General features: G+C 41.7%; 1 protein-coding gene across 3 annotated transcripts in view; it reads right to left on the bottom strand.

Moving 5' to 3' along the window:
- The window catches only part of AP5B1 (adaptor related protein complex 5 subunit beta 1), a 75,640-nt gene that overhangs the window by 23,237 nt on the left and 38,144 nt on the right, over positions 1-14,259 (bottom strand). For all 3 annotated transcript variants that reach the window (XM_053690571.1, XM_053690570.1, XM_053690569.1), the window contains one exon: positions 811-1,011. In XM_053690571.1, coding sequence (XP_053546546.1) covers positions 811-960 — 150 coding nt within the window. In that variant the 5' untranslated portion in view covers positions 961-1,011. The remainder of the gene's footprint in view (positions 1-810; positions 1,012-14,259) is intronic.

Below are 14,259 nucleotides of genomic sequence, written 5' to 3' on the forward strand. Positions count from 1 at the left end.
GATATAAAACTAAGTATAATCACCATAGTCCTCTCACATATCCTATCTAGTCGTTGGGTGCAAGAAAATGACTGGGAGTGACGTAGAGGGGAGGAGCTATATGCAGCTCTGCTGGGTGAATCCTCTTGCACTTCCTGTTGGGGAGGAGTAATATCCCAGAAGTAATGATGACCCGTGGACTGATCACACTTAACAGAAGAAATATATAATACATATATAATATATATATATATATATATATATATATATATAGTGCTGCGGAATCTGTTGGCCCTCTACAAATACCTGATAATAATAATAATAATATATAGTGGATAAAAAAAAAGTCTACACACCCGTTAAAATGTCAGGTTTCTGTGCTGTATAAAAATGAGACAAAGATAAATCATTTCAGAACTTTCCCCACCTTTTAATGTGACCTTTAAACTGTACAACTCAATTGAAAAACAAACGGAAATCTTTTAGGTGGAGGGAAGTAAAAAAAAAAAAACTAAAATAACTGGGGTTGTAGCAGTGTTTAGAATTAAGCATCCAGCTCATGGGGCAACGCAACGATTGGAGGAAGCCGGTGTCGTCATCCATATGCTAAAGAAGCAGCAGATGCTGACGGAGGATCTGCGTTATGCTTACCATAACGCAAAAGGTAAGTATTTAAAAAAATAAGCATCATTGTAAACTTTAATGAATTAAAGTGTCCCTGTTTTTAAGAGTATTATTTAATACTGGCCATTAATTTAGTAAAGTTTACAATCACGTTAAAACTGCATGCTTGAAATATAATTTACTTTTAAGTAGTGTAAGTTATCCTACCTTAGTTTGTTCATGTACACTTTCATTATGAAGACCCTTTAGTAATTCATCCAAGAAGACTTCCACTGAATTGCTTGTTAAAAATAATTTAGGACTTGAGCAAAATGAAGCCACCTCCCGGCTCCAACTTGTGTTGCTTCTCTCTGCCATGATGTGGGTAGTGGAATTAAACCATGTATATGGTTACTGCCCTCAAAGAATCTGTAGGGAAATTTTAACACAAAAAAAAGAACGTTTAATAATATATTTGAGTAAGGTTGGGTGATTAGAATTAGTTTTGTTGTCTCTCATACAGCCATGCAATACTATAAGCAATTGGTAATATTTTGGCCTAGTTAATATATATATATATATATATCAGGGAGCCGGCCGGGGCAATAAGCAGTAAGTATACAGACCGCACTCACTGGGTTTCAGACAAACTTCAGTGCGTCTTTATTCAGGTGATGTTTCAAGGATAATCTCCCCTTCCTCAGACCAGTTTATTATCCTCGACACTTCACCAGAATAAAGAAATACTGAAGTTTGTCTGAAATCCAGAAATACACACATATAAAGGTGGCCCTCGGTTTACGGCAGTTCAATTTGCGCCGTTTCAGAATAACAACCTTTGTTTTCAGTCATGTGACTGCTATTGAAAAGCATTGGGAAAGCAGTGCATTGATTAAAATAGCCAGTAAAATAGCCAGTAGTTGGAGCTGTCCGCTTGTGTTGCAGCAAAGATACACACATGCTGGCTGAAATGAACAAGATCTTCCTATCTATAAATCAGTCCAGATTGGAATGCATAGAAGGAACCGTTTGCAGAAAAATGCAAGTAATGTCTGTGTTGTGTGATTTTTTTATTAGGTTTATAATGCTGTTTTAGCAAATGTTTTTGTTCATTTAACTTAGGTGTTACTTATGACAATGTTGAGAGGGGCCTGGGACCTAACTCCCTCACGTCCCATTGACTGACTTTATAAACTGGGATTCAATTTACAACGGTTTCGATTTACAACCACTCCTTCTGGAACCTAACCCCGGCGTAAACTGAAGGCTACCTGTACATACATATATGTATGTGTGTTATATTAATGTATTATTATTTTTTTAATTTTCCCTGTTTGGGCCTTGCACCCAGGCCTGTCTGGGGTTAACTGCCTGTGGCTCTGGTGACAGAGCAGCTTCCTGAGAGTGCTGGTTTGCACCCAGGGCTGTGCATGTTGCAGGGTCATAGGATGTGTACCCGGTCCGGCCTGAGAGTGCTGACCCCACCCGTGTTTTGTATATGTTTGGGGAGATTACATAAGCCTGTGCAACCTCCATTTTTTCACAGTTGCTTTTTTTCACAGTTGTTTGATTGTGAGCCTGCATTGTGTGGCTGTTTAGGGACCCAGGTTTTTTTTTGGAAGAGACCTTGACGAGGTACCTGGGCTTTTCCCATGTGGCCAGATGCGGTAACTAACTCTTCCATTGTTGCTTTTTATCTTAGTTGAGAGCTTGTGAGTGAGTGCTGGACTTTTTCTGTGTGTTATATTAATGTATTATTTTTGTGCAATTTTCCCTGTTTGGGCCTCGCACCCAGGCCTGTCTGGGGTTAACTGTCTGTGGCTCTGGTGACAGTGCAGCTTACTGAGAGTGCTGGTTTGCACCCAGGGCTGTGCATGTTGCAGGGTCATGGGATGTGTACCCAGTCCGGCCCGAGAGTGCTGACCCCACCCGTGTTTTGTGTATATATATATGTATATATATATATATATATATATATATATATATATTGTTACAAACTGCTATTTGTGACTGGCCCTTTAAATGGAAGGTTGCCCTGCTTCCCTGGATTTTGGAGAAGCCTATTTGCCAGCCTCCTTCCTCATGACTATGGCCCCTGGAAGATTGTGCCCCTGAGAGTATATTGACTTTTGTTGGGTGTGTGTGGCCCTTTGGGAACCGTCTGGGGACATATTGTGACTTTGGTGAACAATGCCCCCTTTAAGACTATGTCCCCAGACCTGTGAAATGACTTGTCCCTGGCTTTCTCCCACTTGGTTCAGTTTCATTGTGTGCCATTAAGAGTTAAATTTTGTTCAGCTTCAAGAAACCTATTCTAAATACAAGTCTGCTGGGATTAGCTCTAATTAGGTTTAGTGATCAACTTTCCCATTGTCTAATCAGACTTCTAGTATTGATAAGGTGGACTGCATTGTTTTATTGTGTGTAATGTTATCTGCTGAAGTAAATGTTGTGGCCTGTCAAAGGGAGTGTCCTGTTTGCATGTAACCTGAATAAAAGCAGGCTGTGTGCTCCAGCACATCAGACCTATTTTCTGTCCCTCTAACTTGCAGCTTTGACTCATGTTTGTAGGGGACAGCTTCAGCTAATATCACTACAGGGATTGCTGACTATGGTGCTGATGATTCTTTGGTGAGCGCTAGGAGCATCCTTTTCTACGGTCCAACTTCCAGCCAGCCTGGAGGCAACCGTAACATTTGGCGGCAGCGGTGGGATTGGCGTCCTAGCGCAAGGAGCAGCACCACAACAGCACTGGTATCGTAGGAAAGTTATTGAGGGCAACGCTAGCCACTGCGCAGCGTCCCTACCTACAGCAGCATGGAGCTGACAAGATACTGGTCAGAACTATGTGAAGAGCACCTCAACCGGATCCGTCGCTATGAGGGCGCGGATTTCGTTCCAGAGGTAAAGAGGCGGCTAGTCCGATATGGTCCAGACCCTGCGCAGGAGGTAGTCAGTCGCATCATCCGGGAATTGGATATGGAGAACAAAGCGGCACGAGCCTTTGAGCGCCAACTGTGGAGTTTGAGGGTATGGACACCTGGTCTCTCTCCCCAGCCGCAGCATGTTCCACAGGGAGAGGAGAGCAGCGACCTCCCTCCCCAGCGGCAGTATACTGTGCAGAGGGAAGAGACAACCGGTCTCCTTCCCCAACCCCAACCAGAGATACCAGAGGCAGCAGGCCTCATAGACTGGTCCTGGGAGGACCCCCAGCAGGCAGGTGGAGATGGGACCGCAGTCTCTCTACCGGCCCTACAGGGATGCTGGGCAGGCGGCCCAGATCCCCAGCGACAGACCCAGCTACAGGGAGGGGAGAGCATCGACCTCCCTCCCCAGCCGGAGTGTGCCTTCCAGGGAGAGGAGACAACCGGTCTCTCTCCCCAGCCGCAGCATGTTCCCCAGGAAGAGGAGAGCATCGACCTCCCTTCCCAATGGCCGCCGGAGTATCAGGAGGAGGAGGTAAGCCAATCTCCCCCTCCCCAGCTAACTCCTAACTTGGGCCCAGGGTTAACAGTGGAGATGTTAACCCCCACTGACCCCCACGTTCCCTTTGCCACCGGGCAGGACTATGCCCCAATTCCCCCAGCAGAAGAGCTGGCATCAGGACAGAGCGCTGCTGGCCTCTGCCCTACAGACCCCCTTGTTACAGGACTGGCCTGCAAACCCCTCACCCCAGCAGAAGCGCTGGCACCAGGGCAGAGTGCCGCTGGCCTCTGCCCCCCAAGTACCATCAGCTATTTGCCCAGCTGCGCCAGGAAGGCAGAGGATGCTACACTTTCATCCTATAACCTGGAACCTACAGGCCAGTGCTACTTGTTGTGGGGGGGCTGCTTTGCTGCTAGTGTTTATTTGTGGGTGGGTTGCGAGACTAACTTAGGCACTGACTGACAGAAGGTCAGGTGCCTTGTTAGTCTCCCTCCAAAAGGGGAGATATGTTACAAACTGCTATTTGTGACTGGCCCTTTAAATGGAAGGTTGCCCTGCTTCCCTGGATTTTGGAGAAGCCTATTTGCCAGCCTCCTTCCTCATGACTATGGCCCCTGGAAGATTGTGCCCCTGAGAGTATATTGACTTTTGTTGGGTGTGTGTGGCCCTTTGGGAACCGTCTGGGGACATATTGTGACTTTGGTGAACAATGCCCCCTTTAAGACTATGTCCCCAGACCTGTGAAATGACTTGTCCCTGGCTTTCTCCCACTTGGTTCAGTTTCATTGTGTGCCATTAAGAGTTAAATTTTGTTCAGCTTCAAGAAACCTATTCTAAATACAAGTCTGCTGGGATTAGCTCTAATTAGGTTTAGTGATCAACTTTCCCATTGTCTAATCAGACTTCTAGTATTGATAAGGTGGACTGCATTGTTTTATTGTGTGTAATGTTATCTGCTGAAGTAAATGTTGTGGCCTGTCAAAGGGAGTGTCCTGTTTGCATGTAACCTGAATAAAAGCAGGCTGTGTGCTCCAGCACATCAGACCTATTTTCTGTCCCTCTAACTTGCAGCTTTGACTTATGTTTGTAGGGGACAGCTTCAGCTAATATCACTACAGGGATTGCTGACTATGGTGCTGATGATTCTTTGGTGAGCGCTAGGAGCATCCTTTTCTACGGTCCAACTTCCAGCCAGCCTGGAGGCAACCGTAACATATATATATATATACACACACACACACACATAATTGTTAGGATTTATGTTCTAACTCAAATTTGAAAAAAAATAATTGAATTTATACTCTGCTCTCAATGAGATTGTATACTCTGGTAAAAATAAAAGTTTTGCCTTTGAATTTGCATAGTTTTTTTTTTTTTTTAAAAACTTTTTTTTTATTGAGGATCAGGTTCATATATATATATATATATAGATATATATATATATATATATATATATATATATATATATATATATATATCTCATCGTATAACAATGGAACAGTAAACATTGGACTGTACAAGAACATTGGCCAGTTACATAACAGAGACCGGCTGGAATCCGGGAATTAAATTTATGATATCCAAATTTTTGCCTAATATATTTTACTGTGGAAAGGACTTGTGTGATAGAGGGTGGTTATCTATTTTTCCACATTCACTCAACCTTACTCAACCATAACCAAGAACTTTAGTTTCAATGTTGCTAAATTCACAATTCCTTATATTATTCACATTGGTAGTACATCTATTATCACTGTACATATTTGTTCTGTCCTCATCCCCTTCTCAAGTGATACCTTGTTTGGTTGTAATCTATATTGCTTCCTCTTGACGCCCCCCCTCCCATTGATTGTACTGATAGTGCAGTTAATCCAACACCTGAGCAGTCAGAAATAGACCAGGTTTTTCAGGTACCTCCAATGAATCCCACAAGAGGAAGAGGAGGGGGGGCGTCAAGAGGAAGCAATATAGATTACAACCAAACAAGGTATCACTTGAGAAGGGAACGAGGACAGAACAAATATGTACAGTGATAATAGATGTACTGCCAATGTGAATAATATAAGGAATTGTGAATTTAGCAACATTGAAACTAAAGTTCTTGGTTATGGTTTGGGTTTTGTACCCACAACAAAGTTTAATCCGTTCCAAACCCTAGTAGACGTTAATACATTTATCAGGCAAATTACTTTAAAAAAATATTTTCTATCCTCCCAGACACAAGATTCTAGTGCAGTCACGATTAATATTATTTGTCTCAATAGTACATCAACAGATAACAGTTTGACTTTTGAAGAATTGACAGATATGCAAAATTTGGCAGAACTGGGCTTCGAGAGCACTATTAGGGAAAGAGAAACAGACTCACATATAGGATTCAAGCCCAAATCGGTATTTTATCCTATTCACTAACGAGGTGAGATTTTGGAAAATTACCAAAAAAGAATTGAGTCAGATCTAGTGAGTCTGTCACTCCAACCGAGGCAAGTTGCTAGTAATCTTACTAAAAATGAGAGGTTAGCACTTGATTCCCTTAAAAGTAATCCAGATTTGGTCATCAAAACAGCGGACAAGGGTGGGAGCGTGGTTGTGTGGAAAAAGTCCTTATATATTAATGAGATAATGAGACAACTCAATAAAAGGGAAGATTATGCCCTGTTGAGCCACAACCCCACTAATGCTTTCAAAGTCAAATTGAAAACATTACTTGATAAGGGTCTCTCTGCCAGACACTTAGACCCAGATACTTTCAAGTTTCTTTATGTTCAGCAACCCATTATCCCAATTTTTCATGTTCTTCTAAAAGTCCACAAATCCCTGATAGAAGTAAAGGGACATCCCATAGTCTCTGGGATTGGTTCACTCTGTGAAAAATTATCAGAGTGGATGGACAATGTTCTCCAACCCTTGGTCTTAAAACTTCCAAGTTACTTAAGAGACACTAAACAAGTACTCCGAAGATTTGACAAATTCAAGTGCTACCCCAGTGACAGTTGGCTAACAGTGGATGTGGTTTCATTATACTCCATCATCTCACATCAAGTGGGTTTAAGAGCAATTGAATATTTCCTGAGCAACTGCACTGACTACACACAGGATTTTGTTAACTATTTGGTTGAGACAATCTATTTTCTATTAACCCATAATTACTTCAGAATACAGGACAATTTCTATCTCCAAATTCGTGGGACAGCCATGGGGCCATGGGGACAGCCATTTGCCCACCCTATGCAAATTTGACCATGGGATGGTGGGAGTCCCTCTATGTATATGGAGATAGAAACCCTTTTATTGGAGACATTCGTACCTACCATCGGTATATTGATGATCTTGTCTTTATTTGGTCAGGGGATTGCCGAAAAATTGGAGATTTTATGTCATATTTGAATGACAATCCTCTTGGTCTCAGATTTACCCATGAATTTAATGATCAAAAAAATCAATTATCTGGACATCACTTTGGTGCTTGATCATAGTCTGGGTAAGGTTGAGACCACAATTTACTGGAAACCAATATCCGGCAATACCCTTCTCCATGGAAAGAGCAACCACCCTAAACAGGTTCCGCGTTCAGTTGTTAAAGGGAAATTTATTAGAGTTAAACAAAACTGCAGCAATCAAGTTGATTTTGAAGTCCAAAGTAGAGATCTGACTGCCAGATTTTTGAGCAGGGGTTACAATATGGATGTGATCCATAAAGAAAAACTAGAAGTTGACGGCATTAGCAGAGAAACCTTACTTAGAGAGAAACCTAAGGAAGATCACTCCAAACGATCATCTGACAAAGTCAGTTTTGTCATCTGAGTACCACCAGATTTGTAATATTGTGAGAAAGCATTTCCCCATGCTGTTAGCCAATGATGGTCTACGAAATGTGGTTAAACATGGCTGCAATTATTCATACCGTAAGGGTACCACAATTGGCAATTTGCTTTCACCAAGCAAACTAAAGAGTGATAGGCTAACCAGTTCATGGCTACAGGTCAAGGGTATGCATAAATGTGGTTACAGCCACTGCATACCATGCAGTCTTGGCTGTATGAGTAAAACATTTTAATCAAATGTAACTGGCAAACAATATACTGTGGACAATTGTGCCAACTGCAGATCTAAAAATGTAGTTTACCTGCAACAATAAGCAGTATATTGGTTGCACTACATGTGAAGTCAGAGAGCGAATCAGGGAACACCTTTCTGATATAAAAAGACTTGACAATTGTTCAGAATTGGCCAATCATTTCAATGTGAAACATAACAGTGTTAATATTACGATTAAGTGGATGGTTATCGAAAGGTTAATCTTCCCAAACGGGGGGGGGGGGCAAGATTAACAAATTGGTTTTCAAACGAGAAGCCTTTTGGATTTTCACCATGGACACATGATTACCAAAAGGTTTCAATTCATCTTTTGATTTGATTAATTTTTGGGAATAATTTCTTCTATTATTTAATTAATTTTTTCTATTCAATTTATTTTATTTCTGATTATTATTTTTACTTTTCACATTTCACATCATGTATGAATACAATTATTATTTAGAATTATTTCATTTTAGGTATTTCATTATTGTTCTTGATAAGTGTGACAAGTGTAGACCTTGTAACTATACACTATAATTCTATTATCATTTCAGTGCACACATAGTATAGTATCTTATAGATACCCTTAATGGTTAACTTGGATTATTGTGATTACCATTTGAGATTGTTTATGGATTGCTTTGTTTGAATTAGTATTCCAAGCCACACTTTATCTATGCTAATCATTCACTACGGCATTTATAGAATGTTGTCATTCATTATTTTGTATATTTTATATATGATGTTAGGTAGTGGACTGTTCCTTAATGTGGTTTGTGTAATTTCTGAAATTTCTAAACTATAAACCAAATGTCAATTATATGTTACGAATATACTCTGTATATTATCTCCATGAACCACCGTTAATATGCTGCTGTCATACAATTTTGAAGTTTTGAAATTATGTATTCAATTTCAATATATCTGTTTCCCAACTTCCTCCTTTAGGTAATCTTTAAGCCCTTATCCCCTTAGTCCGCTTTTATTTCAGTAACAGGTTAAGTTGGTCACGTGTTAATTATTAACCTATTAGCATAAGGTAAGCTCTATTTTATTTTAGCATTGTTTTGTAGTAATCACACTTATGAGTAAGGCTTGTTAGCCGAAACATGTAAGGCGTGATTATTTTGGCTTCCCAGGCTATCGAGACCTTTTAAATGTGACATCAATAAAGATTGAATTTTTAATGGGAGAAGTGCTGGCTATATTTTCTGCAACTTTTTGGTTTATGTAAAAAGGGTCAGATCTAAAGCCTACTTCTTTCACTCTAGCGGAGGGGGAGGTGTAGAGAGCCTGTACTGCGCAAATAAAGGTGTCTGGGAGATAAAAAGCTTGCATCACAGTCCATAAGTATTCCCATCTCACCCTGTCAAAGGCCTTCTCGGCATCAAGAGACAGGGAAAGGAATGGGATCTTCTGACTAGAAGCAATAGATAAAATATTAAGGATTCTTCTGGTGACGTCAGGCCCTTCCCTCTGTGGGACAAAATGCACTTGATCGGGGTGGATCAGTGAAGTAATAACTCTTGACAATCTATGGGCTAAGAGTTTAGCTTATAGCTTTGCGTCTAAGTTGAGAAAGTATATTGGACGGTAACTGGCACATTGGTCGGGGGTTTCCCTGGTTTCAGGATTGTGGTGATTGTCACTTCTAAATATTCTCCATTAAAGGAACACTTATGCATTATCTCTCTGAATAGTTTACATAGTAAGGGTGCTATTAGGGGCTGGAACACTTTATAAAAGCGAGCTGTGTAACCATCTGGTCTTGGGGATTTGCCAAGCTTGAGGTCTTTAATTACCTTCTGTACCTCTTCTAGTGTTATGGGATCAGCTAGGGCCGAAGCACTGTCTGGTGGTAAGCGAGGTAGATGGAGTGGGTTCAGGAATGATCTAACGTCTGTCAGGGGAGGTGAAGGGTAGTCAAGTCCTTCCTCAATGTTATAGAGGGAGTGATAGTAGGATTTAAAGGTGTCTCCAATGTCTTTAGGGGAGTACACTGGTTTGCCTGCGTCACTGTTTATGGACATAATTTTGGCTTTTGCTGTGGAATGCCTAAGTTTTGCCGCCAACAATGAAGAGGCTTTATTACAGTGGTGGTAAAAAATTATTTTGAATTTCTCTAGAGTGTGATGTGTTCTTTGGTATTCTAAATCTTGGATTTGTTTGGAAAGTGCTGCGATATCATCTATTATAGAGCTGGAATAGGAGACACTAAGTTTACGTCTTAGAGTTCGTAATTCCGCAGTGAGAGTGGCTAGGGAGGCGCCCTGCTTTTTACGTATATCTGCATCTATAATGATGAGGTGGCCTCTTAAGAAAGCCTTGAGCGTAGCCCATAGCGTTTCAGCCGAGGTCTGAAAGTTATCATTAAAATTCTGTTATTTTCTCCTGCAGTTCTAACTTAAAGATAGGGTCTGTAAGAAGTTGATCTCTCAATCGCCACTGGGTAGGGGTAGTGCTCGTTATATGCGGTCCGAGTAATAAAGTTACAGCATCATGGTCTGACCAGGAGAGTGATAATATTTTTACGGAAGAAACATTGTCTAGTAGTCAGGAGCTAGTGAAAAAATAGTCAATACGAGTGAACGATTTATGCAGGGAGGAATTTGACGTATATTCCCCATCTAGTGGGTGCAGAGCTCTCCAGCAGTCATATAAGTCGAATTGACTTATTAGAATTTGAAAGGCCCTGGAGAGGGGGTGGGTTGCTCTATCTGAGGTGGATATCTTAGGACATGTTATGTCTAGGACATGATCCCAAATTAGATTAAAATCCCTTCCCAGTACCAATTCCCCCTGCTTCACAGCAAACACCGACCTAAGGAGTTAGGTGCGTAGACATTTACTAGAGTTGTCAAGTGGTGATTTATTTTACAAACATGTATAATGTAGAGGGCTTGGGAATCAGATTCTAAGTAGATGGGCTCATATAGGAGATTATTGCTAAGGTATATGGCAACCCCTCTGGACTTGGACTGGAAGGAAGCCTCTAAAACTGTTGGGTATCCCCCAGCAGTGCGTGTGATACTTGAATCCAGAGTCCAATGAGTCTCCTGGACGAAAGCTATATCTGTCCTGGATTTTCACAAGTTCATCAGGAGGCTGCGCTTCGTAGGGGAGTTGAGGCCCTGGGTTTTTATAGTGAGTAGACGAAGATCGTCCATCCTGTAAGGAGAAAAAAAAAAGGGGGGGGGAGGTAGGGTAGATTGAGGGCAGGGTGAGTAGCGGTATCAGGGGGTAGGAAAGGACGTAGTAGTATTGGCTGTCTGTATTCCCGCCAGTACTATATCAGTAAATATATGAGCAGGGATCTAGGAGTGTAGGGAATCCAACCGCACTACGAGTAGTATAAAGTATGTCGAAGTGAAACAGCGGTCTAAAGCCGCTTAGAGATGGGGGAAGGGAAAAATGGGAGGCGGAGTATGGGACATGCGGTCCCTATTAAGGATAGGTGTGCTGTAATGATACAGAGCGGTAGAAGCATTGGAATTGAAAGCGAGGGGGTTTACTGGTTTGTATGATCTGTAGTGAGTGGAAAAGAAAGAAGATGAGAATGTAGGGGAAGCCAGGAAGATGTGCATCCCCCAGACAGGAGATGGAGTAGAGTGGGGTTAACGAAAAGCATGGCATGGATTCTGGGCTTCTAGAGAAGGAGATAAGTCAAGAAGAGAGTGCCATGATTTTTCAGTCAGAAGGAGCCTAACTAGGTTTCAAAAAGGCCTCAAACAGGTGATACTATTAACTAATCACTAATAAGTGAACGTATCGAGTGTTAATAACCTTCGGGGGTCAGACAATTATAAACCAATATAAAAGAAACCACTGTTATTTTTGGAACAATAGTGCTCTGAGTGGCGAGGATATATCCAAAACATTAGAGGACTTACGAAGTCAAAGATTATGAGTGTGGAGCATAGAGTAAGTTGTGTCTATGAGTGCAATCCTATGTAGGGTAACCAAATTATAGGTGCTAGGCATGACAAATGGCCATCATAAAACTTCTAAACTCAACTTATACATAGGCATGACTTAATGCTTCTAAACCATATGAATAAATACAGTAAAAAAAAGAAAAGAAAAAAAAAAACAATAAAAAAAAAAAAGAAAACTGAGAACAATGAGTAAAAATATACATTTTGGATAGTAAGGCATCGTAAAAGTCTCAGGCTGATAAGTGCGAGGATTGGAATACAAGTGAGCTGCTACTATGTTAGGGGGTAAGACATGTACCCATTCATATGCTCATGTTGTATTCGATAGATGGCATCTGATTTCTCCCATCAGTTGCTGTAAGGGCCTCATAAAGTGGAAATGAGCTATTCAAAGTCAGGAGGGTAAGATATGTACCTGTATGTGAGCTCATGCTATGGATCAAAGCACCTGGGCCGCCATTGAGGCGAGGTATGGTGTGAGCCTTAAAGAGATAATCTTGGGGCACAGAATGTCCTTTCTTTTATTCTGTAAAGAGGATCTCCTGAGGAGGAGCTGTCTTTTAGGTGCTCACGCATTTAGAGTAAGGACTGCGATAAGTAGAAATGAGCTATTCAGAAATAGGAGATTAAATATGTACCCGTATGTGGCCTCATGCTACGGACCAGAGAACTTGAATTGTCATTAAGACGGGGTGTGGTGTGAGCCTTTAAGGAGGAATCTTCGGGTCCAGAGTGTCCTTTCTTTTGGCTTGTGAAGAGGATCTCCTGGGGATAGGCTGCCATTCAGGTGCTGAAGAGTTTAGAGCCCCAGATTGTTCAGAGTGTTTAGGGGCATGATCTGTATCCTGATTGAAGTACTTTTATTCTCTGATCCGGGGAGGTGATCACATAGGACCGATCCCTGTGTTCGAAAAAGATCTTGATGGGAAAACAACACCTGTATTTGAGGTTATGGCGTCGCAGGTTCTGTGTGAGTTGCTGGAATGTCCGTCTCTTAGCTAGAGTGTACAGAGATAAGTCAGGAAATATTTGGACTGAGCTATGTGGTTCTTTCAGGGTTTTATTCATGAAGGATGCTCTTAAAACTTTCTCCTTAAATGTGAAGTAATGCAGCCTAATTATAACGTCCCTTGGAGTGTCAGAGGATGAGTTTCGCGGACGTAGGGCTCTATGAGCTCTATCTATGAGGGACTCTTGTTCCGTGGTGGATCCAAGCAGTTCTTTGAAGAGACCAGAGAGGTAGTTGTGTAAATCTGTCGGGCCAATTTGCTCTGATATACCTCTTATCCGAAGATTATTTCATCGGGACCTGTCCTCTAAGTCTGCTAACTTAGCTTTAAGGTCGGAGATCTGCTCAGCCAAGTTTTGGGAGTATGAGAGAAGGTTAGTGTGATCTATGTTTAAATCTTCATGTTTTCGTTCGAGCGTCTCGGTTCGCTCCCCTAAAGAGGCAATATCCCTTTTCAATTCACAGACCGACTGTCTGAGGTCCTGTTTGAGGGAAGTGTATTGTGTATACATCTTATCTGATAGTGCTTTTATAGAATCAAGTATAGTGGATTGGGGTAGCCCAGGGCATTCTTTGGGAGGATTCCCAGGTCTAGTAGAGCCACTGTATGTAGCGGTGGCATCTAAAGAGTCATCATCTGACCCCTCTGGGGAAATGGTCATTCAGACTGCTCTTAGGGTTGTCTTGGTGTTTCTGCTTTTTCCTCATATTATGAGCCATTATAGATGTTACAAGGAGAGCGCTGATGGCTTGAGAATAGGATGGCGCCTATACGAAAGACTCAGATGTGGGGTCTCCTTTAACTATAATTGAGGCTGGGGGGTGCATTTACCCGGCTCCCCTACTTTTACATTTTTAGCTCTGCATATCTAATGTAGCTAAGTCATAAGAGGGGGGTGAAGGCAATTAGCGTGATGAATATAATCTATTTAAAGCCAAGCCAGATATGAAAACTTTACTTCTGTATATGATAATGTGTTCTTCAGTATGTAGCCTCCCTCAAGAGAAGGTGCCCCTATGGGCAAAGCCGGGAAAAGGATATTGGGTATGACCCGCAGGCAATGAGGTCCTGTGGGAAAGGGAGGAGGGGGGCTACTTTGAATGCCAAAGAGGTAAGTCCCAAGTTATAGCTGGTTTGCAAGAGCCAAATTAAATAACACTCAGGGGTACAAAGATGGGTTCTAACAGAAAAAATACATTCCTGTCAGAATAGGAAAAAGAGCCCCC

The sequence above is a fragment of the Bombina bombina genome, chromosome 8, assembly GCF_027579735.1.
Source record: "Bombina bombina isolate aBomBom1 chromosome 8, aBomBom1.pri, whole genome shotgun sequence".
Classification (NCBI taxonomy): domain Eukaryota; kingdom Metazoa; phylum Chordata; class Amphibia; order Anura; family Bombinatoridae; genus Bombina; species Bombina bombina.